Here is a 25,168-nt window from a genome sequence, read left to right as displayed (position 1 = left end):
TCATAAAACCTTTAAAGTTTAATTGAAAACTTTTTAATTTTTATTTTTAAACTAGCTAGGTAAAAATTAAATATTGAACCTCTAAAATTTGGGGCCCCTCTAAAATTGGGGGCCCTGTGCGGTAGCCCAGCTTGCACAGCCTAAAATCCGGCCCTGATTTAGTTCATTCATTGTGGATTTTTACTTCATTCATTCATTTATTGTGGATTTTTACTTCATTCATTTACTGTGGATATATAGTTATAAAATTGTGGATATATAGTTATGAAATTGTGGTTATATAGTTATGAATTTCTGGATATATAAAAATGTTATTGCCGGGAATCGAACCTGATTTCTTCTTTAAGTGGGACGCGCGTTTTTTTAACCAAAACGGCGCCGTTTTGCAACCGTATGCACCTTGCAAGGTGCATTCGGTTGCACAACATAATTTGCGCTCTAGGGACCGTTGGGCTGTCGTCACTGGGCCTCCCAACGGCATGTTTGACCGGGCTTTAAAAGGGGCCTCTTAAATGCCAACAACTATCTTGCCATGCCGATCCCCCTGCCCATGTCGACTCTGCACTCGCGCCGACTCTTTGGACTCATCCGCATCTATCTCTAGGCTTTTCTTCTTTTTGGGCCTTATCTCTTTTCCTTTTATCTATTTTTCTTCTCGGGCCCTAGGCCCATTGGATCTGTACTCCATCAACATATATGTTCTACTTATTCGTGAAGTGTTGGCAAACTCTTTTTTTTTTTTTTTTAAGTAAAGAGAGTTTCGTGGAGAGGAAAAATAAAACTTTTGAAGTTCTAAATTCATTATCCAAACCTTCTGCCCAATACATATATTTGTAGGAGAAATAGAATAGCACTAATGACATTTAACATTGAATTTTGTAACCCTCACTTTAATATGAAATAACACTTGAGGTCAAAATAGTTACAACCATTAAAGATTAAACTCTCAATTAAAGAATTGCACCTAAACATATAAATAAATGAAATGATGAACACTTTGAGCAAAATTATAGAAAATGTCAAGCAAAATAAGTTTAAATACAAGGTGAAAATATGAACAATTAGGAACTTGTCAACTAAGAACACAACTTCTAAAGACAAGTCTTAACCAGTAAACCCTGAGGCAATTTGACAGACCCCGACGACTTTCATGCATTTATAAAGGTGTACAAGAGTCGAGCCTTTTCATGTTTTGATTTGCATCCTCTCTTAACTCTGCGCGCAAAAGAGTCTCTATGCTATAAAATTCAAGCCCATCCAACAAGGAAATTGTATATACTAGTGCAAAACCACATCGCTTTTCAATGTGGGACAAATGTTTCTTACAAACCTTCTCAACTCTATTTTTCCAACTCAAATGAATATACTTCGAGAATCAATTTTTCATTAATCCATTATCTATTTTAAGCACATAACATATCAATTTCTTCGTCGCACTTAGAAGAACCTATATCCGCTTTGACACGGCCCAAAACATAAATAACCTCACATATATTTATACCACAAAATAACCACTCAAAATTCTAATTTTACAAATATTTCCATCAATTTTTTTTAAGGTTCGAAAGAAAAGCAATTCTCATACTTATTAGACTATTGACTAACCTTCTAAATTAAACATTTTTTTACTTCAGCTTGAGTATTTATCATAAATTTAGCAAGTTTTATGAAAGACTATAGAGCCAATCGTTATACCCTACACCACGGCGCGCGTAGCACTGTGCGTCGCGCGCCTCCCAAAACGACGTCGTTATATTATGTATTATGTGTCGTTATTATGCACTGTGCGCGGTAGGAAGTTGCTGTGATTATGTGTATTTGTTCACACAATTATGTGTATTTGTTCATACAGTTATGTACATTTTTTATACAATTATGTACATTCTTTTTATACAATTATGTACATCCGAAACAGAAAATTAGTGTGTATTATGTTAAGAGTTGATGTGTATTATGTTAAAAGTTTATGTTTATTATGTATTATGTTAGATTATGTGTATTATCTTTTAAAAAGAGTATGTATATTTTGTTATATAATTATGTACATTCATGTATACAATTATGTGTATTCTAGTATAACATTATGTACATTTTTTAACAACGGATTTTTTTTAAAGAAAAAAGTACTGCCATTCATTGGAGCGGGAAATTTCAAAAAAAAAAAATAAATAAATAAAACAACATCGTTTTGCATCTGAGTTGGTGTTGGATATAAATTGCCCTATAGAGCCGCTAAAGCATTTTACAATAATTGGGGCTTGTTGGGCTTACCTTTTTTTCCCTTCAACTTTCTCTAAACCCATTTGTGCATTAGCCCAAAAGAGGACAATGCGACTGAATTTATATCCTACACCACGGCGCGCGTTGCACTATGCGCCCAGATGCAAAATGACGTCGTTTTAATTTTTTTTTTTTTTTGAAATTTCTCGCCCCAGTGAATGGCAGTAGTTTTTTCTTTAAAAAAAAAAAACCCGCTGTTCAAGAATGTACATAATGTTATACTAGAATACACATAATGTTATACATGAATGTACATAATTATATAACAAAATATACATACTCTTTTAAAAGATAATACACATAATCTAACATAATACATAATAAACATAAACTTTTAACATAATACACATCAACTCTTAACATAATACACACAAATTTTCTGATTCGGATGTACATAATTGTATAAAAAGAATGTACATAATTGTATAAAAAATACACATAACTGTATGAATCAATACACATAACGTTGTGAACAAATACACATAACGTTGTGAACAAGTACACATAATCTCAGTAACTTCCTACCGCGCCTCCCAACATTACCCCAAAACGACGTTGTTTTGGGAGGCGCGCGGCGCACAGTGCTATGTGCGCCGTGGTGTATGATATAACGATTGGCGAGAACACATACCAACAGACTTTTTTATTTTATTTTATTTTATTTTATTTTATTTTTTGAGATACGGAACAGACTATTCATTCGCCTGAATTCAAATATATTTTCTCCACAATCTTATGATCTTATCAAGCTTTTATAATTTTTATAATACTGCATTTTATTTTAAGATAAAAATATATAACAATATATATGCTTGTTTTTTTTCTTAAGTGTTGATTGATACCAATATCAAATTATACTTGATATAAATATTAGATATGTTTAATTGTTTAGGTACTATCAATATTGACAATGATAGTATATAATACAACCAAACATAGTTACATACTTACATGTTTATTTCATGTACAATTCAACATGAGTATTGATCGATAGATAGGAATTTCTTAATATGTTAATCACAAAGAGTATTGTAACGTAATAGTATAAATATATTAAATTCAAAATTTATAAAAGACAACTCTCATTTTCTTCACAACAAATAAAATTAATATATCTATTTAATTACATTTTTATTCTATTTAATGTATTTGTTTATCAAAAAAGACTCGTAAAGATTATTTTAAAATGGAGGTGTTTGGCAATTATCGAATAATGAATTGTGCTAATTGATAATTGATAGAAGATAGTGTTAGTTGTTTTACCCAACTGAGATGTCTGGTAAGTGGTAATTTAGTTAGGTAGTTTTAAGTAGTAACATATAAAATTACTTATAAAGACATAAATATATTGTTATATTTATTTAATTGTCGTTATACCATTTTATATTTACTTTATTTAGATATAAATTTTATAGTAATTTAATTTTAAAAATTGTTATTGGTATTGATGGAGGAATTGCGCACGTGCCCAACGTTAATTGGATATGGGGAAGGGGGTCAAAGTAAGACATAATTAAGCTGAAGTTTATGGAATTGGATGCAAAGGCTAGAGAGATTTGGTCCGAAGTGGGACAAGACAGAGAGTTTAGGGGGTTGAAGTGCAAATGCTAGAAGGTGGGGTTCAACATGGGATAAGGTGAAAATTAAGTTTTGGGGGTTAAGATGAATATGAAAAAGATGGGGTGTAAAACACTATAGGGTTTAGAGTTGAGGGGGTAAAGATGCAAATATTTTGAGTTCAAAGCAAGACATGGCTAGAACATGGGTGTGTGTGTTGTTTTAGGTTTAGAGTTACGTTGTTTTAGGTTTCCAAAGATAATACTTTCAAAGATAATATATTTCTTTAGTAAATGAAGGTTATGTGTGTTGCTTTAATCTTTCGAAAATTAATAACAATTAATTTACATGCCCAAATATATATTAATTATATGTATTTTCATTTATTTTATAGTGACAATGTTATTTTTATATATTCATAAAAACAAAGTTAAATTTACATAAATATTATACTAAAGTAATGACTTTATGTCCTTACCCAAAAAAAAAGTAATGACTTTATGTACATATATATTTATATTTTAGAAAATTAAAATATATCAAAATGAATGTTATTTTTGTAGTATTACTAACTCTATTACAATGTAGTATACGTTACCTCTCATTTGGGAAAGTCACATTATGCCACTATATCACAAAATCATTGACAAATGAATGCTATTTAAAATATACCAATTAGAGCATTTTTAATAATATATTTTGAAATATTAATTTTATTTGTACAAAAAAAATTAAGTTGAAAAAAAAAATATAAAAAGAAATAATAGGGATGTGCATTAAGTTTTAATACTTAAATTTTATTTTTTGATATTTGGAAGCTAGTTTTGAGCAAGAAATTACAGCAATTTTATTGGTCAAGTCATATATCTTTATCCTTATATTTTTAATAAGAGATAACATTAGAAATATTTTTTAAGGAAAAATATACCCTCCAGAATGTTCCATAGTAATGATATGATCTTCCTAAACGATAAGGTTTTTTAATTGTTATCAGGATAATGCAATAATTTATGCGATAAGCCTACGTCAATTTCTCAACTACATTTAGGCGTGAAAAAAATAATTTCTGCTTACCGTACAAGTTTCCTACAAAGGCGATGAGATGGAGATGGGACCGTTGGATGGATTAATCATGCGTCAGCATACGTACACTAATTTAATTACGGATTAAAAAAAACGATACAAATTACTGAAATTAGTGGAGGAGATGAGAGGTGCAGGGTGTGAACGGTAGACCTGACATCAGCATATTGGGGCGTTGACTAAAGAGGGGTGGGCCCTACCACGACGATCGACGGCGATGCGTGATTCTTGGTGATAAGCATTTGGACACGTAATGGAATCACCGGAGACCGGAGTGTCGGACAAAGTATAGTGATCTATCCAACACGGCTCCGCATGATTCTCGTTGTCTTCCTTCTCCCAAAAGTTTTTTTTTTTTTTTTGAAGACACTTCTCCCAAAAGTTTGAATTTTCAATCCCAAGTAAAATCAGGATAACTCACTAGCTCAGTTGATAAGGTCAAATGTTTGTGCGTATAAGAGATCTGTTTACTTTGAACATAATCACCACATTATTGCTGTCAAGGTTCGAACTTTAGTCTCTTCTCTAAAATATTGTCTACTGAATCAGTGAGTTAAGCCTGTGCGAACAATTAATGGTAGCGGATCCAGGTAATTAATGGTGACGGATCCCATAAATTTCATTGTTGTTGTTGTTCTCAAACTTCATCTATATGACCAATTGAATTTTCCATGCGGGCAAAAATTTCATGGTTGCCCAATACGAATGAAAAAGTTGAATTCTTCATCTCAAAATTTTATTTCTTAAATTAGATTGAGATAGAAATTTATTCAACAAATTATATCATCTAGAGTTTGTAGAGTGATTGTATTACAAATCAACGTTCAAGAAGGCGTCACAAAACATAAGTAATATTGAATAAGTCGTGTCTAAGAGGCCGGACAGTGGATTTAGATATGATAGATGTTGTAATATGAATAGTATGTGCAACTCCAGAAAAGTTCGTTAGTAATTAACTTAGTGACCACAAGATTCTAAGTTCGGTTTTCCGCATGAACTATTTATTGATTTTTTTTTTTTTTGTTTGAACAGAACCGGCGACAATTATAAACGGGCTTACCCTACAATAATAATATTTTCTTATCTTCTTCAATAATAATAATAATAATAATAATAATAATATATACACATTATATATTGGAGTTATATGTTAGTTATTTCTTAAAATATAAATATTAAATTTATAAAAATATTCTACATTATTATTATTATTATTATTATTATTATTATTATTATTATTATTATTATTATTATTATTATTATTATTATTATTATTATTATTATTATTATTATTACTATTTATAATATAAATATCTAAAATCTAAATAAACTAAGATTTTAATATAAAGTACTAATATTAGACACCTATTTTGCGCATCAAGCGTAGAAAATATTAGTATTTATAATAAGGGTCACACATGATGCGGGTCGGGTCGGTCAATATGGAAATGTAATTTATACTGAAAAATGCAATACTAATTAGGAATAAAATGTCCCTTACTTATAAGGGAAAGTGTAATACTTTTGCATTTTGATGTTAAAGTATTACATTTTTCATCAAAATTATTACACTTTCTCTTATAAATAATGTTGGCAAGTTTTTGTTACTTATAAGAGAAAATATAATACTTATGACGAAAAATGTAATACTTTTATATCAAAATGTAAAAGTATTATGTTTTTCTTCAAAAGTATTACAATTTTTCATATAAGTAATAAACATTTTTAGTTCTGATTAGTAATACATTTTTTAGTATAAGTATTACATTTTCATATTCACATGAACCGTCTTACAAACAAAGATTGTCTACACAAATTTTTGCCTTATAAGTAGGCTAACGTGACACTTTCTAATTAACAAATTTAATCAATTAGCTAGACGTTGTGCTAGAGAGCAATTATGACCTATGAAATGATCTTGTTATGAGTATAGACAAGATACTTTATTAACATCTTAACTTGTTAAGCATCGAACCATGTCTCAAAAATCAATCGTGAACCAAAGGAACTGAGTTAACTGATAACCCCATCATCTACTCTTAATTGTTGTGTGAGATTTGTTTGAGTGACACAAGTGTATACTTTTTAATGATTTATATATAGACGGTAACTCAAGTCTCAAAATAGATGAACATATTCTGATACTTTTATGAATAGTATATCATACAACATAACATAATTAAAGAAGGGAAAATGGCACTTTTTACCCCTGAGTTATATACTTATAGCACTTTTTCCCCCTCAATTATTTAGGTAAGCACATTAGCCCCCTCAGTTATTCTAAAAGTGGTGCTTTTTCACCCCTGATATATTCAATTGACATTTATACCCTTAAAGTAAATATTTTATTTATTTTACTTCTCCAACAAATTATTGCGTATACGTAGGGATGACCACGGTTCGGTTTGAATTGAACCGGATACTATAGCAATCGAATTAATAGTTTTCGGTTATAATTCAGATCTAGAATCCAATATTTAAATGTCAATTTATTAAAATTATGTATCAAAAAAAAATTGAATCTTGAACCGTGAACCGGCGATTCTAGATCCGATTCGTGATTTTGAACCGTCTTTATTTTAAAATTTTATTTTTTATTTTAAAATAGTATAAATTCAACAATATATGTATTTTATTTTTTCAGTTCGGAACATGAACCGTCTGTTCTGGTTCACGATTTTAATAAACTCTAAATATCGGATTTCGATTCTAAATTGTAATTAGAATATTTCGGTTTGGTTGCTATAGTGTTTGTTTGGTTCGAACCAAATTATGGTCATAATTTGTTGGAGAAAAAAAATAAATTAAATATTTAGTTGAAGGGTAAATATGTCCATTTAACATTTCAGGGGGGAAAACAGCCACTTCAATAATTTAGGGGTAAAAAATGCTATAGGTATATAACTCAGGGGGAAAAAGTGTCATTTTCCCATTAAAGAACTATAAATTATTTAAATTACAAATTTAATTGAGATTAAAAAACAAACATCCAAAATTTGAAGCCCAAAGTGAACAATGCAGTACAAATATTAACAAATAGTAATGTAATGATAGTGTATAATCTCACACATTGTCAATAAATTATAGGAAACTTTTATAAATACGTTTTGTTATAATATTTTTTTAATAAAAAAAAAAAGAATAAAATAACGTGACTTTTTTTTTTTACAACTCACTGAATACAATAAAATAAAATTCTATTTTCAAAATTTTAAAACGAATTATTGTAATATAAAGTAATGTAAATTTTGTGCGAATTGTCTATTGACATTATTGAGAGTTAATACCCAAAATCGTCCTCGACTATAGTGGTTTTTCTCAATTTCGTCCTAAACGACTTTGGTGACCTAATATCGTCCCAGACTTTTGTGTTTCGCTCAATTTAGTCCCCCATTTATTATTCCGTCAAATTGGTGTTAAATAAAGGGACAATTCAATAATGTCAATATTGATCTCTCTTTACTTTCAACTTGTGAAGTGCGAAATTCCTCTTTCTTGTACGAATTACACCCAGAATTACTCCCGGACCTGCAAATGAAATTTTATATTCGCAGTTTTAAGAGTAATTCTGGGAGTAATTCGTAAAAAAAAAAGGGATTTCGCAGTTCACATGTCTATGAGTAAAGAGATGCCAATATTAAAATTACTGAATTGTCTATTTATTTAACACCAAATGGACAGAATAACAAATGAGGGACTAAATTGAGCAAAAACACAAAAGTCTGTGACTAAATTGAGCGAAACACAAAAGTCTGGGACGATATTAGGTCACCAAAGTCGTTTAGGACGAAATTGAGAAAAACCACTATAGTCGAGGACGATTTTGGGTATTAACTCAAATTATTGATTTGAAATGATTAATTATGGACAATCTAAACTTCTCTCATAGACAACCTAAACTTATTTACCTATTTGAGGTCATTTGCTGACTAGGATTACAACGAATATGTCCACAGCATACTTTCAAATAGCTAGATCAAATTTTCTCATAAATTAAAATAAGAGAAAATTGTACTTTTCGTCCCTAAGTTATAGGGTAATTGTAGAATTCGTCCCTGTATGTTGATCATGCTCACTTTCGTCCCTAAGTTATCATTGGCGTTGCACTTTTCGTCCACGAGTTATAGAATAATTGTAGAATTCGTCCCTGAGTGTTGTTCATGCTCACTTTCCGTCCTTAAGTTAGTATTGGCGTTGCACTTTTCGTCCCTGAGTTATACTATAATTGCAAATTAAATTCCGTCCCTAATCACTAATACATAAATGATTTACTACGTCACTTAATAGACGGAGGTTTGTTAAATAACCACCGTCTAAAATATTTTGTTATACTACGTCACTTAATAGACAACGGTTTTTTAAATAACCGACCTATATACCTTATTAATTTTTGTATGTCATACACTTTAAATAACCACCAACGATTTTTTTTTTTTACACATACACGGCGGTTTTCGAAGTGTCGCGCGTGTAAGTGACTGTCGTTGTAAATATACAATTTCTACGGCAGTTTTCAAAACCAAACCGCTGTGTATGTTAACTATATACGGTGGTTAAACAACCGTCGTGTCTGTCAACTATATACGACAGTTATTTAAACAACCGCTATCTATTAAGTGACGTAGTATAACACAATATATTAGACGGTAGTTATTTAAAACACTGTCGTCTATTAAGTGACGTAGTATGCCATTTATGTAGTACAGTAGTGATTAGGGGCGAAATTTGTAATTTTAGTATAACTCAGGGACGAAAAGTGCAACGTGAATGATAACTTAGGGACGAAAAGTGAACATGACCAACACTTAGGGACGAATCATACAATTACCTTATAACTCAAGTACGAAATGTGCAACACCAATGATAATTTAGAAACGAAAAATGAACATAATCAACACTAGGGATGTATTCTACGATTATTTTATAACTTAGAGATAAAAGTGTAATTTTCACTTAAAATAATATACAATTTTTTGTGTATACTATATGTTATCACAACATTAAATTAAATATCAAATAAACTTAAAAATTCGTCAATTTTTAATTACGGAGTACCTTTTTACCGAGATGCAAATATATTTTATATATATATAATATATATAATGAATAAAGTTACAAGTCACGACAAATATGAATAAAACAACTACGATGGTCCCTCAGGCCTAGGCCATAGGCAACTATTAAGGAAATCTCACAAAATATCTGAAGTTTCACTCTTGCCCCTACTAATTAAGTAAATTTGTGTTCCATGGTGTTCTAACTTCTTCTTTTTAATTTTTATTTTTTTTTTCAAATGGTAAATTATCAGATGATAGGTCTGCCCACAAGGCCACAATCCAATGATTTTTATTTTCCAAAAAGATAAACTATAGAAAGAAAGGAAAAGAAAAGGAGATAAATGGAGGTAAAATAGAGAAATAATTGAGCTAACAAATAATTGAAATAAATAATTGAGCTAACAGAGTGATGTATGATGTCGAGTATCTCTAACAGTTGTGATTTTTGAGAAGTTTTTTCAATTGTGATTAAAAAAGAGAAGAGAGGGAAGAGGAAAAAACAAATTTGCCAACAAACCAAATATAAAAAATTATGCGCTCGCTGGCACCGCACAAGTTGCGCTGAACGCAACTCAAATGCCCCTTCTTCTCCACGCGGGCCCCAAATATTCAGACCAAAAACCATTCATAATGTAAAAACCTCATTTCTTCTTTCTCCTCACCCTCTTTCCTCCGCATCATCCTTGCTTTCTCAAAACCATTCAGAAATTCATAGATGGAGATGTCTAAGCTGTTGGCACGGGCCAAAAAGAAAATTGAGACTTGAGAGTGTTAGATCATTTAGATGCATTATAATTGTTACTTTTATTAACTCATTAAATAAGTTCATTAGGAATTAGGATTGGTGCAAATATTTTTTTTGTTTTGTTATAGTGCTTTGCACCCACGCTTTTGAACTTTTCACAACTCCTAGGACATTTTATTACTAAAAAAGATTGCATATCTTAAAAAGATAATGTTATTTATATAAAAAGTTTTAATCAGTTTTTAGATTAATTTGTTAATTAGAGTTATATAATTTATATTTATATGTAATTAATTACTAAAAAATGCTACGACATGTATTGATTAGTAGTTACATATTACAAAATTAAGAGTAATCGATTTTCAAGACATCACCTGAGAGTAGATATTGGTAAACTTCGTTCTTGTGTAATAAGACGCAAATCATAGTAGGAGAACTTTGTGTGACGAGTTTGATTGAGAGAGTGTTAACAATAATGAAACTCGTGACATTTATGTACGAAAATCATGCTCTATCTAGGGATGACCACGGTTCGGTTCGAACCTCTAGTTCAAACCGTAACCGAAACTGTGCTAATCGAACTGGAATCGGAACCGTTCGTGGTCCGTACGGTTCCGGTTCCGATCTAATTCCTAACGGTTAAGGTTTTCGTAATTAAGGAACCGGAACCGCCATCTTTATTTTTTTTGGGAGGTTGGGGAGGGGGATACCCGATCTACTAATGGCTTAATTGGCAAGCAATACGAGCCCTATCACGGAACCGCCATCATTGATTATATGTTGTAGTGTATTTTGATTATAGGGGCTGTGAGATGACCGTTTTGCTTAAAAATTTACTTATCATCATTATAGGCAGATATTCAGCTAAAGTCAAACTGAATAACTAAATCATTATCGGACTAAATTACTTATTAACTTAATCATTCACTTACACGACAATTACTTAATTAATATAATATATTTTATACTATGTGAGAAAGTACTTATACAATTATGTTAATTTAATAACTTTAAATTTTTAATTAAATGTGGAGTTAGAGATGCCAAAAAGAGAAAGGTAAAAATATCTTGTAATGAATAATCCCTCTATCTAGGATCTACCATTCTACCCTAAAGCCAACGAATAAAGAGGTAAAGATTAACACAATCTATCATTAATGGACATGTCGGAAAGTCTAAATCAGCGGTGGAAAATCTCCCACTTAGCACTCTCCCATTGGCCGGACGTCTCCTTCGAGGCTACAGCATCCTCGCAGCTGGTCCACGTTGCGGAAGATACAGAGGGCACGTAACTGATCAGAAACATTAAAATAATTTTTGGTAAAATCGGAGTGACTTTTTGGAGATTTAAGCGTGGGGGGACTCGTGTCTATGAAGGGGCAACAGACACTTGTCGCCTCCACCAAGCTTCAACCGGCGAGGAAGAAGAAGCCAACGACACGCTTCCCCAACTCCGCCTGTCTGGCTTTCTGTTAAAAGGGTAATATATAATTTTTGTTCCCTCTTCTTTAATTTCTGCGGGGCTGCTGTTTTCCTTGCTTTCTCTCCGGGTTTTGTTTCATTTTCTTCTTGGGATAAGACAAAAGCCCAAATCTTGATCATATGGAATGGACAATTGGACACTGTTCTTGTTAATCAGCTCAAGAAATTGAAAAAAAAAAAGAAGACATGATGGGATTTTCTTAGTTTGGATTTGTTCTGATGCATGTAATGATTGTGTTGTTTTAGAGAGTTGGCGGATTCTTTAAGAATGAATGAATGGTTTTGCTTTGTATTGAAGCTTATAGTGCAATTTTCTTATGACTTGAGCTTTCTGATAATCTGATCTGATTGATCTGGGATCTGAATGCAAGGGAAAGTGTATTGGAGCAGTGAAGTTAGTGAAGTCAAAATCTGATCTTGCAGCTATCTTTTTCAAAGAGAGATATATATATTTTATTCTTTTTAAAGAAGATAACATTTTTTTTTGAAAGAGTGATGGCAATTCTACTGACTTGGGGTTTAAAAACCATGCATTTAAATTCTGTCTATAATCAGATGTATTGTCATTTAATTGCATAAGATTTGTGTTTTTTAGTGAGTAGAACTTGGCAGGACACTTTAAATTTATGTATAGACAATGTTGATGCCTTTAGATTTGTTGGTTGAATTATTGATGTTTTCTTGCTTTTTATGGTGAAACATTTGTGTTGGGAGTGTGGTGAAAAGTTAAGCAAAGAGGATGAGAAAATGCCCTTTGTCTGTGAGTCTAAATTGCAATCTCATTCTCCTCACATTTACCAGGAAAGGAGGAAGAGAAAACTGTTATTTCACTGCTTGAATTCTAATCATATTTAATTGATACTTACTGCTTATTTATCATTCATATGATCAGTTTCAAGTTTCCCAGTTATGGGGTCTTATATGAACTTCAAGAACTTTGGGGAGATGCCACTGCCAGAGGGCAATGGAGACAAGCCAGCCAGTCCTTTCCCATTGACTAGACAATCTTCGATATACTCTTTGACCTTTGATGAGCTCCAGACATATGGGGGACTTGGGAAGGATTTGGGGTCTATGAACATGGAGGATCTCTTGAAGAATATTTGGACAGCTGAGGAGTCTCAAGCCATAGCATCTTCTGCTAGTGCAGCGGATGCAAGTATCCCCCCCGGTGGGAACTTGCAGAGACAAGGCTCTTTGACATTGCCTCGGACGCTTAGCCAGAAAACGGTTGATGAAGTGTGGAGAGATTTCCACAAAGAGACGGGGGTCTCCAAGAACGATGAAAACGGTGGCGGGGTGTCAAACTTTGGGCAGAGACAATCTACGCTGGGAGAAATGACACTGGAAGAGTTTCTGGCGAGAGCGGGGGTTGTGAGAGAGGACATTCAAGTTCAACCCAATGGTGTTGGATTATCCGGTGGTTTGAGTCAACTGAATAGTATAGCCTTTCAACAGCCAGCTCAAAACCCGGGGGGCGGTTTGAGCAAACAAATTGCAGAAAATGGTAAAAACGCTGCAATTCCTGGTCCATCTAACTTAATGATGAATGCAGGTGGTACCCAATCGTCCCAGCTTCAGCTACCGCTGTTTTCTAAACAAACAACTGTGGCTTTCGCCTCCCCTATGCAATTAGGGAACACCGCTCAGCTGGCTAGCCCGAGGGTGGGAGGGGGCCCTATCGTTGGAATGTCGAGTCCTCTTAACACTAGTCTTGCTCAGGGTTCTGTTATGCAGGGCGGGGCAATGAGGATGGCGGGTTTATGCAATGGGGCAACGACAGCAATAGGCGGATCGCCTAGGAATCCATTGTCTTCAGATATTGTTACTAAGAGCAATTTGGATACATCTTCGCTGTCCCCTTCACCTTTTGCGTTCAATGAAGGTGGAAGGGGGAGGAAAGCATGTGGCTCTTTAGAGAAAGTAGTGGAACGGAGGCGAAGGAGAATGATTAAAAATCGAGAATCTGCTGCAAGATCACGAGCCCGGAAGCAGGTGATTTATAAAACGAACACCACACATATTGTGGCTTCTAATGATAGATTGGTGATTCTGAAGTTGATGAATAATAACACGTGGTTTGGATTTTCCCGTTGCATGAATATGGCAGGCCTATACTTTAGAATTGGAAGCGGAAGTAGCAAAACTAAAGGAAGCAAACCAAGAACTGAGGAAAAAACAGGTAACTTCACCATCTGAGCGAAACGTTGTTGTGTTGACAAAATTATACTAGAAAACTATGATTGTGATTGTTTGTGTTCTGTGTTGTTGCAGACCGAACTCATGGAGATGCAAAAGAATGAGGTAAAAACGACTTTGCCTGCCTGTTGAATGTTGTTCATAGTTTCATGATGCAAAAATCTATATTTTGTTTAGTACTTAGTAGTTGCTACATTTGAGCATATAATGGTATTACAATATTGCTTTTCATAAGGAAGGTCTCAGATTCAAGTCCCGTACTCCCATCCCAATCAGGGTTGGCATAATTTGTTGAACAATGAATCTCACTCCCGGGATTTATGCTTGGTTGTCTAAACTTCACAATGAATCTCACTCCCGGGATTTATTCTTGATCATCGTGCTTCATGTTGTACTTGTTTGCAGAACGAGAAAGTGAATATGCCATGGGGAGGCAAGTCGAGATGCTTGAGGAGGACGGTGACCGGACCTTTGTAAAAGAATTGGGAAGAAGCATAAGATCAAACAGAGTTACCTCATATGTAGTTAGGCAGGTTCAGTGAATAGTTTACTATGATCCAATTCAGGGCGTGATAAATTAGTTGTGTATAGAGAAGTATAAGCTGTCATTTTGTAAATTAAGGAAAGGGTCTTCTTAGCTTTAAGGTTCCAGTTTGATATTTGGTGCTTGTTGTACAATGTGACAGTAGTGTAATCTGAGTTCTGTAATCTCTCAGTTTATATACTAATAATCTATTCCTATGTGAGACATTGGGGATTTCAACTCACCTAATTTGCTGATATTTCATATTGGGAGATAAAAAAGCTTGTGAAGGCTTGCAGCCAGATCATGAAGGACAAAAACGCTAAATAGACTATTGAATTTGTATAGTTCGTCCAATTAGACCATTAAATAAAAAAAAGTTAATTATCAAAATGGTTCCTTGACTATAGTAAAATTACCAATTTGGTCCTTAACTATTTTTTTTAACCAATGAGTCTCTCAATTTTAAAAATTTCAACTAATTTGGTTCTCTATTTGTTTGACTGTTAGTCAACCGTTAACTTGGGATCAAATTAGTAATTTGATTATAGTCAAAGGACCATTTTGGTAATTAACTTTAAGGGTGAGCAATTCGGTTTAGTAGTCTCGAATCGAACTGAACCGAACAACCAAACGGTATTGGATTCTTGTATACGAACGGTATTGAATTTTTGGTAAAAACCGACTCGAATTGTTCGATAAAAAATTGAACTGAACTGAATGCCGTTTGATTTTTTTGAAAAATATAATAATAATAAAAATAAATAAATAAATAAAAAGTAAATCTAAATCCCTTGCTGCTTGTTCTGTCGTTCAGACAGTCATTCAGATAGATAAACAGATATAGCGTAATGCGGAAGACTAAAGCAGAAAGTAAATCAACACATATGTTTAGTGGATTGTTGAAGTCGGAGAGCCACGCATTCAGAAGTCCAATTGAAATCCCTTCAATGTAGAGCTAACTCTGATGCAGTCCGCTTCAATGACGCAGTCCCACGTTGATCCCACAACTGAGTGATCATCGCATCCATTGTTTAAGCAGTGTTGATTCTTCTCAAGTTCATCTTCGTAATCAACATGAACTCATTGTCTTGAGAAGATGCATAAAAACCAAAGATGTGTATCTTTTTAGTATATAGTGTTGCGGCTTCAATCAATGCAACCCTAACTTCTGAAAGTATATGTGTATATATACTTCTTTATTTGGACACTCTCCGAATATAACTCTGGTTGTAAAATGTAGGACTTTGTGAAAGAAAAGATATTGATTCTTCAAGGAGATTCGGTCCATACCTCAAAAGATGATTCGCTGATATTCTTTCCAAAACAATCATCTAATAACTGCATCAGTCAGTTTTTATAAAATTTTCTGTGGCTTGATCCAGAGATGCGTCTGTTGACTTAACTGATCAATCAGTCTTCTTTAAGGACGGTCAGATACCAAGCTAAACCCTATCTTAATTTGCCATAATAATATTGCCAATTATATGTTGGGGTTTTTCTTAATAAAACACTAACAAACTCTCCCTTTGGCTATTATTTGGCAAAACAACTCAACTACAGATAAGATAACATAAACATAACAAAAAAGGCCAGCACTGGCAGCAATTTATAGTAAGTAAAAGACATTGTTTGATTACAACCCACCTTTCTTCAACAAAAACGCTCAGACAGGGACATATGATACTTCCAACAACCAAAAAACACACAATAACACACAACAAAAAACGACGTTGTTTTGAGAGGCGCGATAGGAAGTTGACATGATTATGTATATTTGGTTATACAATTATGTATATTTTTTATAATGTACATTTTTTTATACAATTATGTACATCCGAACCATGAAAATTTTGTGTATTATGTTAAGAGTTGATGTGTATTATATTAAAAGTTTATGTTTATTATGTATTATGTTAGATTATGTGTATTATCTTTTAAAAAAGAGTATGTGTATTTTGTTATATAATTATGTACATTCATGTATACAATTATGTGTATTCTAGTATAACATTATGTACATTTTTGAACATGAGATTTTTTTTTAAAGAAAATTAACTGCCAAACACTGGGTAGCAAAATTTCAAAAAAAATAAAATAAAAATTGAAACGACGTCATTTTGCATCTGGACGCACAATGCAACGCGCGCGGTGGTGCAGGATATAAATTGCTCGGCAAATTATGCTGTAGACTCGTGTCCACTATGCATTGTCGACACGAGTCTAAAATGACGTCGTTTTCAGGGAAAACGACAGCCTTCTAATTAAAAAAAAAAATGATTTTGTCTCACCGTTAAGGTGTTAATGACGTTATTCGTTTGTGGAATTATGAATGTATAGTTATGAAATTATGAACGTACAGTTATGGAATTATGAACACAAAGTTCTGATATTATGAAATTACAATTATGAACATATAGTAATAAAATTATGAACATAGAGCTTCGGAAATTATGAATGTACAGTTACAGAATTATGAATGTACAGTTACAGAATTATGAATGTACAGTTATGGAATTATGAATGTACAGTTATGGAATTATGAACACAGAGCTCTGACATTATGAGCTTACAATTATGAACATATAGTGATAAAATTATGAACATAGAGCTTCGAAAATTATGAATTTACAGTTATTTAATTATGAATGTACAATTACGAAATTATGAATGTACAGTTACGAAATTATGAATGTACAGTTACGAAATTATGAATGTACAATTATGGAATTATGAACACAGAGTTCTAACATTATGAACTTACAATTATAACATATAGTGATAAAATTATGAACATATGTTTCTATAACGAAACGTCTGAAATTAAAAAATAAAAAATAGTGAAAAATAACGATACCGTTCTGTGTCCACAATGTATACTGTAACACGGATCCATAGCATAACGATTGGTATTCAGGCAAATGGCAATCGCTTCTAAATAACGCTAGCCCCTCCAAATATATACCCTTTCCGCCTCGCTAGATTCTTCCACTTTCCGGTTTCCACCATCTCATTTTAACCATTTCCAATTCAAATTCGCCCCCTCTCTTCTACAAGTCTACAACCCTTCAATCTCATCTCTTCTCTTCTCTCTCTCTATATCTACACTCGGATACAGACACACACACTTTCTCTCTCTATGTCGACAATGAAGAGACCTGCAAAGAGAAAGGGGAGCCAGAAGGACAAAGCTCCTGCGGAGGCGAAGGAGAAGAAGACCACGAAGAGGAAGCAGCAGAGCAAATCCGCGGAAGAGAAGGAAAACGAACCGGAGCCGGAGCCTAGCCAGTCGGCGGAGGAGCAGAGCCAATCTGCTGCTCAGGAGGACAATGACAAGGAAGAGCCTAGCAAGTCTTTGGCTGAGGGCGAGCCCAGCAAAAAACCTACCAAGCCTCGAGCTAAACGAGCAAGGACTTCCAAACAGGACACTGAAACCGAGTACTTCCCCGAGAAGCGCAATTTGGTATGCATATTTCGTTTTCTCTACTTGCGTTTTCCTCCAGTTTCCATAGTGTAGGGTTATTTTGAATTACATTGGGTGATTGATTTGGATTTCAAGTTGTTATTTATTTATTTTATTTTTTATTTATTTTATCTGGTGCTTTGGTGAGGACGCTTGATTTTTCTGTACTAATCATCTGTTGCAGATGTGTATAGCTGCATATTTAGTTTGTTGAAATCTTTATTGGAACTGTATGAGAGGAGGTTGCTAGATACAAAATCAAATGTCTCACTTAGCCTCTAATTTAGTTTATGTGGTTCCAATTATAGAGAAAAGAGAATGAATTACTGATTCATTACTGTAAATGCATCATTTGCTCCTAGAAATGCCTTACTTTGTGTATAAAACAAATGACTTGTATTATGTTATCTGAAGTTGTTTTCTTATTGTCTTAATTAAGTAGCTGATGCTTTTTATATAATTTCTGTTTTATCTCATGGGTATTTTAAAAAATATTTTTTATTGACCAGTTACCAAAGTATTGCTATAATTGGATATTCTGAGAAAGGCTTTGGCTAATTGCAGTTCAGCATTGTAGTGGAAACAAATTGGTTCAGTTGTGGAAGAATCTCTAGTTTGCTTAAATTTTTTTATTCCGTGTTTGCAGGAGGATCTATGGCAACAAGTTTTCCCTGTTGGTACTGAGGTTTGGTTCTGATAACTTTCTTATCTTCAACAGGTATTAGATTGCACAATGCTTCTTGTTTCACTCATTGTCTTTGGTTCTTTGTGTTTCCCCCTTTTCAGTGGGATCAGTTGGACATGGTCTATCAGTATAAAGGGAACTTCTCAAATCTGGAGGTTAGTGGATTAATGTGCAATAAATTTTTTGTTTGTCATGTTGTCTAGAAATTCATTGTTTGAATTTTCAATTGCATAGTTGACACTATATAGAGAAGATAAATGACTTGAATTGAATTTGTGTGTGCTTATTAACAGGAAGCCTTTGAAGAAGGCGGAAAGTTATATGGAAAAAAAGTCTACCTTTTTGGCTGTACAGAACGTAAGTGCCAGATGTTCCTTAATTTCATTTACTAGATTGTAGATAGTGCACACAATAGCTTTCCAGTCAATTGAATTTATGCTTTCTATCCGATGAACAAAAATATTCTGCAATGATATTTGTGTTGTTTTCATTGAAATCCTGTTACACTGTATGCATTATTAACAACATTATTTCATCATTTGCAATAATCCATTCTGTGAGTACCATATATTGGTTTCTTGCTATCAATTATCTTATTCTAATTCCTCTTTGTTCATTGCAGCACAATTGGTCTCATACCAAGGTCAACCAAAAGTTACATGCATACCAGTTGTGGTTGCTGTAAGTTCCTAAGCTTTTTATATTACACTTGTCAAGCTCTGAGTTGTCTTTTTGCTGGTTGTGTTTTGAACTGTTCTAAGTTTCCTACGTGTGTTATGACATAATGAATAATGCAATTTGATATTTCTTTTTATCATTAACATCTTTTCTGGAATTCTATATTCTTTGCAACTGCAAGTATCTGTCTTCAATAGTTATCTTGTGCTATTGTTACCATTTTTCTTACATCCCAAGGTAGATGCTATAAAGATATTCAGCTTCGAAGCTCTGTTCATATGATTCTCTACTTTAAAGTGCATAAATATATGTATGAAAATTGTAAAACAAATGAATTATGTATTCCTCAATCTATTGGAATGTTGGACCACAAAAGAAGACTGTCATATATGTCATAATTTACTGCATTTTAGTATTTGGGTTTTCCTCAATTCTCTTTCCACATTTCTTCTTGGACAGGTGGTTTCACCTTTTCCACCTTCAGACAAAATTGGAATAACCTCTGTACAAATGGAAGCTGAAGAAATAGTGCCCATGAAACAGATGAAAATGGATTGGGTTCCATACATTACCTTTGGAAAATAGGTATTGTCATCTTTTGTTCAATCCTATTAAAAGGATTCCTACCCAATATGTTCGTTTTTCAAAGCAAATGATTCTTTTCAATTTTCTTATTCCTTCAGGGATTCTCAGGTTGAAAGACTCAAACCCCAAATTTTTATATTGGGTTGTACCCAAAGAAGGTATAGTTTCATCCTACATTCAAATTCTGTTTAGGAAGTTTATTCTGTTGGTTTCAACCATCACTATTTTTGGGTGAACCTACAATGCTTTTCATAAACTTGGGTCCATCTAAAGATTTTACTTCACCTTTGAGTTTCTTTCATTTTAGCGAACAATTTTTGGGATTCTTATGCTTCCATGTAGTTTATCATTTTGTAATTAGGGTGAACACTTCTACTGTTGCTTTGCTAACTTAGGTGTTTCTACCAAAAATAAATTTTGACTGCTGAAAACATGTGTTAGTTCATCTTCCCCTTTCCTCTCCCTCTTTCTGTTTTCCCTTTCTTTTGAGTTTGCGTAGCACAAATTTTGGCCGCCAAAGCACACCACTTATATAATTAATGCCTCTTCATTGTTTTCATAGGGCTGGCCTAAAACATTTGAAGTTGGAGCGTGTGAAGAAGTTTGAATATTGCCTACCCTGTGAGTCACCATATATTCCCTTGCTAAAGATTTGCTTTTTTTGCTTCTATATCTGTTATGTTGTCAGTGATGCTTTTCTTTCAAATACTCGGCTATGTACTTAGGCTGTAGACTTTTTCCTTGAGTTTATTAATGCTACATTGACTTTTAAATCAATTGGCTATAACTGTTGTAGGTTCAACCCAGGATTACGTATTCTGTTTTTGTTGTGTAACTTTTAACTGTCACTTAATGAATGTTTCCAATGTCAGATGTTAGCAACATTCCCTTGCTTCGGTTCTGGTGTACCTTATGAGATATAACTGAAGACAGCTTTCTTAGGAAAGACACCCCAGTACAAATCATAGTAGCTCTAAGTCTGCTTCATTTCATCATTCACCCATGAAATTCTAATGCCTGCACAACTTGTATTCTGCTATTTTTTTTTAATAAATTTTTTACACAGACCATGTATGTGCCTTCTACTGTATTGATCGTCATTGATAAAACCTAGCAACATTGTGTGTCACTTCCTAATTGGCCCGTGTTTTTTTACTACTGTCATGAAATCATGAATATGGTTCAGAATTTTCTGCTGGTTAATTATAGAACAATTGCATTTGAGTCAAGTATGTATTTATGCCAATATGCCATTTCTTGAAATCATTACATCAGCAGCTGTCTATGGGCTGTTCTTTTTAGTGATCTGCTTCAGTTAGAAGTTCACTGACAATTTTCAATTGTCATTGACAGATTTCTACCAGCCTTTCAAGGAAGATGAGCTTGAACAGAGCACTGTTGTGCAGATTATATTTCCAGGAGAACCCAAACCTGTAAGATTTCTTGTAATTCTGAAACATAAGTGCTACAGATATTAGGTGGCATTCTTACTATATATTTCCATTTTGTTTATACTTTGTAATAGGGCTTTCTTCCAGGTTTTCTGCGAGTTTGATTGGGAATTAGATGAAGTTGATGTAAGTGGCTTAATCACTTTCCCATCCTTTCTCCCTCTATCTGTGATTGGTTCAGTCAACTGACTCTTAAAAGAAGTTCCTATACATTTTCTTATTTTAATTGAGGAAATATGCCCGGATGAAAAGTATGTTTTAGGTATTCTCCAGTATAAGACTTTGATACTTGTTTATACTGTTTTTACAGATGTTTATCATTTGAAACTTTAAGAGGTCTCTTGACCACTGACCATTATTTTCTAAAACTTAGGTGATGATGGAAATAATTTAATACTCTATTAAGTTCTATTTTGGCCTAGTTGGAGCTTATTGGAAAAGAGGCTTTTCTGAAAAGGAGCTCTTATTTGCCTGTGGAAGCCTTTTTCTCTGTTTAATAATTGGCATAGCTTATGTTTTTTGGAGTATAAGTTGTGGGCTAACCCAGCACCAAAGATAAACCGTGAAGTATCTATTACTTGAGCAGAAAAGTGCATGTATTTCTGTATGTACAAACCATGCCCTTGCTACTGACTTTGATTGTTGATCATATAGGAATTTACAGACAAACTTATTGAAGAAGAGGAGTTGATGGAAGATCAAAAAGATGCCTTCAAGGTAAACTTATTATTTGCAATAAGCACGTAACATTATCTTGAACTATATGTATTGTATTTTCTCTTGGTAATTGATGATCTTAAATTAGTTTACTTATATATTTATGTTTCTTTTTATATCAGGACTTTATTAAGGAAAAGGTCCGTGATGCCAAAAAAGCTAACCGTGAGGTATTTGGTTAAAGATTCCTGCAAACCCCACCCTTCTTTCATCTTCCCTTTTTCTATTTCCTAATACTTTCAGGAGAAATATCCTATCTTTTGTGTTTTGAGCACAAGATCAATTTTTCGTATAGGCAAGGGAAGCCCGGAAAAAGGCAATAGCAGAAATGAGCGCGGAAAAAAAGGCTGCATTTGAAGATATGAGATTCTACAAGTTTTATCCTGTGACCTCACCTGATGTATCATACATGAAGGTCATAATCATGATTTATATTTTTTTCCTTTTTGTTTATGGTTCTCTATTAGCAAGCGTCGTCAAAAGATTAGATGTGCATGGGTCGTGTATGGAAAGAGGTAGAAAGAGTTAAAACGGGGAGTGAGAACCACCCCGAGTGTCGTACTCAAGGATGGCAATGCGGAGTAAGTATAGTGCAAAACAATCATATGTCACAGTGCATTTCAAGAGAAAACTAGGTGCAAGGAGTGTAAGTGGTGTATGGGCGAGTGTGCGCGGGGAAGATCATAGCAAAGAAAGTAATAAGACTAGATTAAAACTAAGCGGGAGTAGGGATTACTTAGAGGCAAGGTTGCAAAAATCGCTAGGCGCCCCCTAGGCGCCTGGGGACCGCCTAGGGCGCCTAGGCGGGCGCTTAGTGCGATTAATCGGCGCCTAGAGCGCCTAGGCGGCCGCCTAGGTGGCCGACTGCCTAGTGCCTAGGCGCGATTTTTGCAACACTGCTTAGAGGATTGGGTTTCGATTGCATTGTGCGATTGGTCAATCCTGAAATGGGAGATTTGCGTGTGCTATTAGTCAAGAGAAGTGAATTGCGAATGCGATAGCCGATTCGGTCTACACGCCACCCGTAGGAATTCTCATTCTCTATGGGGCATTTAAGCAAACACTTTGCACTCACTTCTTTTTGGGTCTTGCCCTCTTGGATCGAAGACGGGGAAATGAAAAGGATCAAGGCTACCCGGATCTAGCAGTCTCTTGCCTAGATATAGGTTTCCAATCCCATCCATGGAGTTGGGCTCACCCCAAGAATGTCACAAAGATCATCCTCAACAACAAGACATCCACATAGTTAACATTCAATCAAAAGCCACAATATTCCCAAGTTAGATCATCATTACAATACAAATCTACACCACAATCCTACCCACTAGATTTAGCCAAGCATAATTAAGATCTCAACTAACAAAGGGCAAAAAGAGATAACAATAAAGCACAAAATAGATTTTACCCCAAATTGTTTAGAACCACAAAATACAAATTGTTGATGAAGATCCACTAGCCAAATGCCTTGAATTTCCAATTTTTCTAGCCAAATCTAGTGAAAATAGATGTTTGCTATTGTAGACCTAGTTTCTCTCTAGAATCCTACTCTAACCCTAGAAAATCTCTCTCTAAATCTAAAAGAACTTCCTACAAAAAATGAATTGAACTCCTCCAATGTTGAATTTGCCTTTTTATTCACACTCGTATTCACACACGGCCTCACGCCGTGAGGCCGGCGTGAATAAGGTGTAAGCCTTTAGCTCCGCTTGGCTTCCCGTTCACGGCGTTGTCAAGCCGTGAGGAGGGGCGTGAATGGAGATTAATTCCCATTTCGTCCCTCTTCTTGTGCGTAGTCGCGGCGTGTTCGGTCTTTGTTCGCGCATTTGTCTAGGCTTTGCTTATTTTCGTCTTTTCATCACGTTTTTTGTCCATAAATACCTGAAAATAGATAAATTATAATCGAGAAGGTATTTCTGTGCTAAGTTGTACTTTTAGGATATTTTGCTCTAAAAACACGACTTCTATATGAAAACGAATGCGAAACTCCTATAAAAAGCTCCTAGAAACTAGCATATTTTGAGGTTTATCAAGGTGTAATTAGTCTAGGTGCATTTATGGCAGCATAAATTGGGGTCGTTAAAACAAAGTTGCTCGGGTGTAAATCATAGATTGGAACTGTAAACACCTGATAATAAGTTCTGAGCTTTGATAACCTTTTTTCCATAGAAAATAAAATGGATAACCCGAGCAGAACCTTAATTCCCTCAACCTTCCTCCTGACACCTTTTTAACTATGAAAATCTTCTTTATGTAGTGCTTCTAATCATATAATTTGTAGCGTACATGTACTAGTTGTTTGGTTTGCTGTTTTCACCTTGAATGATTGATTGTCTCTGTGCTATCAATCTGCAATTTATAATCCTCTTTTTAAAATGTGAAGTAATACCCTGGCAAATTCATGAAAACTTACAAACATGCTTCATTCTGACAAGTTGAATTTTGTTGTGAATCTTTTGTTGCAGTCTCCATACATAAACAGATACTACGGGAAGGCTCACGAAATTTTGTGACATACACTTCCAAGTAGGAATTTAATGGAGGAGGTAGAATACCCATGTTAAAAAAGATATTTTTGATCAAGTTTCAAATGAAGTAGTTCTACAACGCTTTCAAAATATGAGAGAACGTAGAAGACTATTATTTCGTAGTTTATCATAAATCTT

General features: G+C 33.9%; 1 protein-coding gene and 1 pseudogene across 3 annotated transcripts; both read left to right on the top strand.

The window, feature by feature from the left end:
• Positions 1 to 12,035: 12,035 nt before the first annotated feature.
• Positions 12,036 to 15,151, top strand: LOC109162143 (ABSCISIC ACID-INSENSITIVE 5-like protein 5). 3 transcript variants are annotated; one of them, XM_019310855.1, is made up of 5 exons: positions 12,036 to 12,202; positions 13,097 to 14,199; positions 14,315 to 14,386; positions 14,479 to 14,508; positions 14,809 to 15,062. In XM_019310855.1, exons 2-5 carry the CDS (start codon positions 13,114 to 13,116, stop codon positions 14,878 to 14,880), a joined length of 1,260 nt encoding a protein of 419 aa, XP_019166400.1. In that variant the 5' UTR covers positions 12,036 to 12,202; positions 13,097 to 13,113; the 3' UTR covers positions 14,881 to 15,062. The 3 variants fall into 3 exon arrangements, with proteins under 3 accessions (XP_019166400.1, XP_019166399.1, XP_019166401.1); XM_019310854.1 differs by lacking the exon at positions 12,036 to 12,202 and adding an exon at positions 12,232 to 12,964 and having other exon boundaries at positions 14,809 to 15,151; XM_019310856.1 differs by lacking the exon at positions 12,036 to 12,202 and adding an exon at positions 12,232 to 12,646.
• Positions 15,152 to 17,910: 2,759 nt separating this feature from the next.
• Positions 17,911 to 25,145, top strand: LOC109161597 (annotated as a pseudogene).
• Positions 25,146 to 25,168: the final 23 nt, after the last annotated feature.

Source organism: Ipomoea nil, unplaced genomic scaffold, assembly GCF_001879475.1.
Source record: "Ipomoea nil cultivar Tokyo-kokei standard unplaced genomic scaffold, Asagao_1.1 scaffold2926, whole genome shotgun sequence".
NCBI lineage: Eukaryota > Viridiplantae > Streptophyta > Magnoliopsida > Solanales > Convolvulaceae > Ipomoea > Ipomoea nil.
The sequence above is the reverse complement of the archived record's forward strand: the minus strand, read 5'-3'. Positions and strand labels throughout refer to the sequence as shown.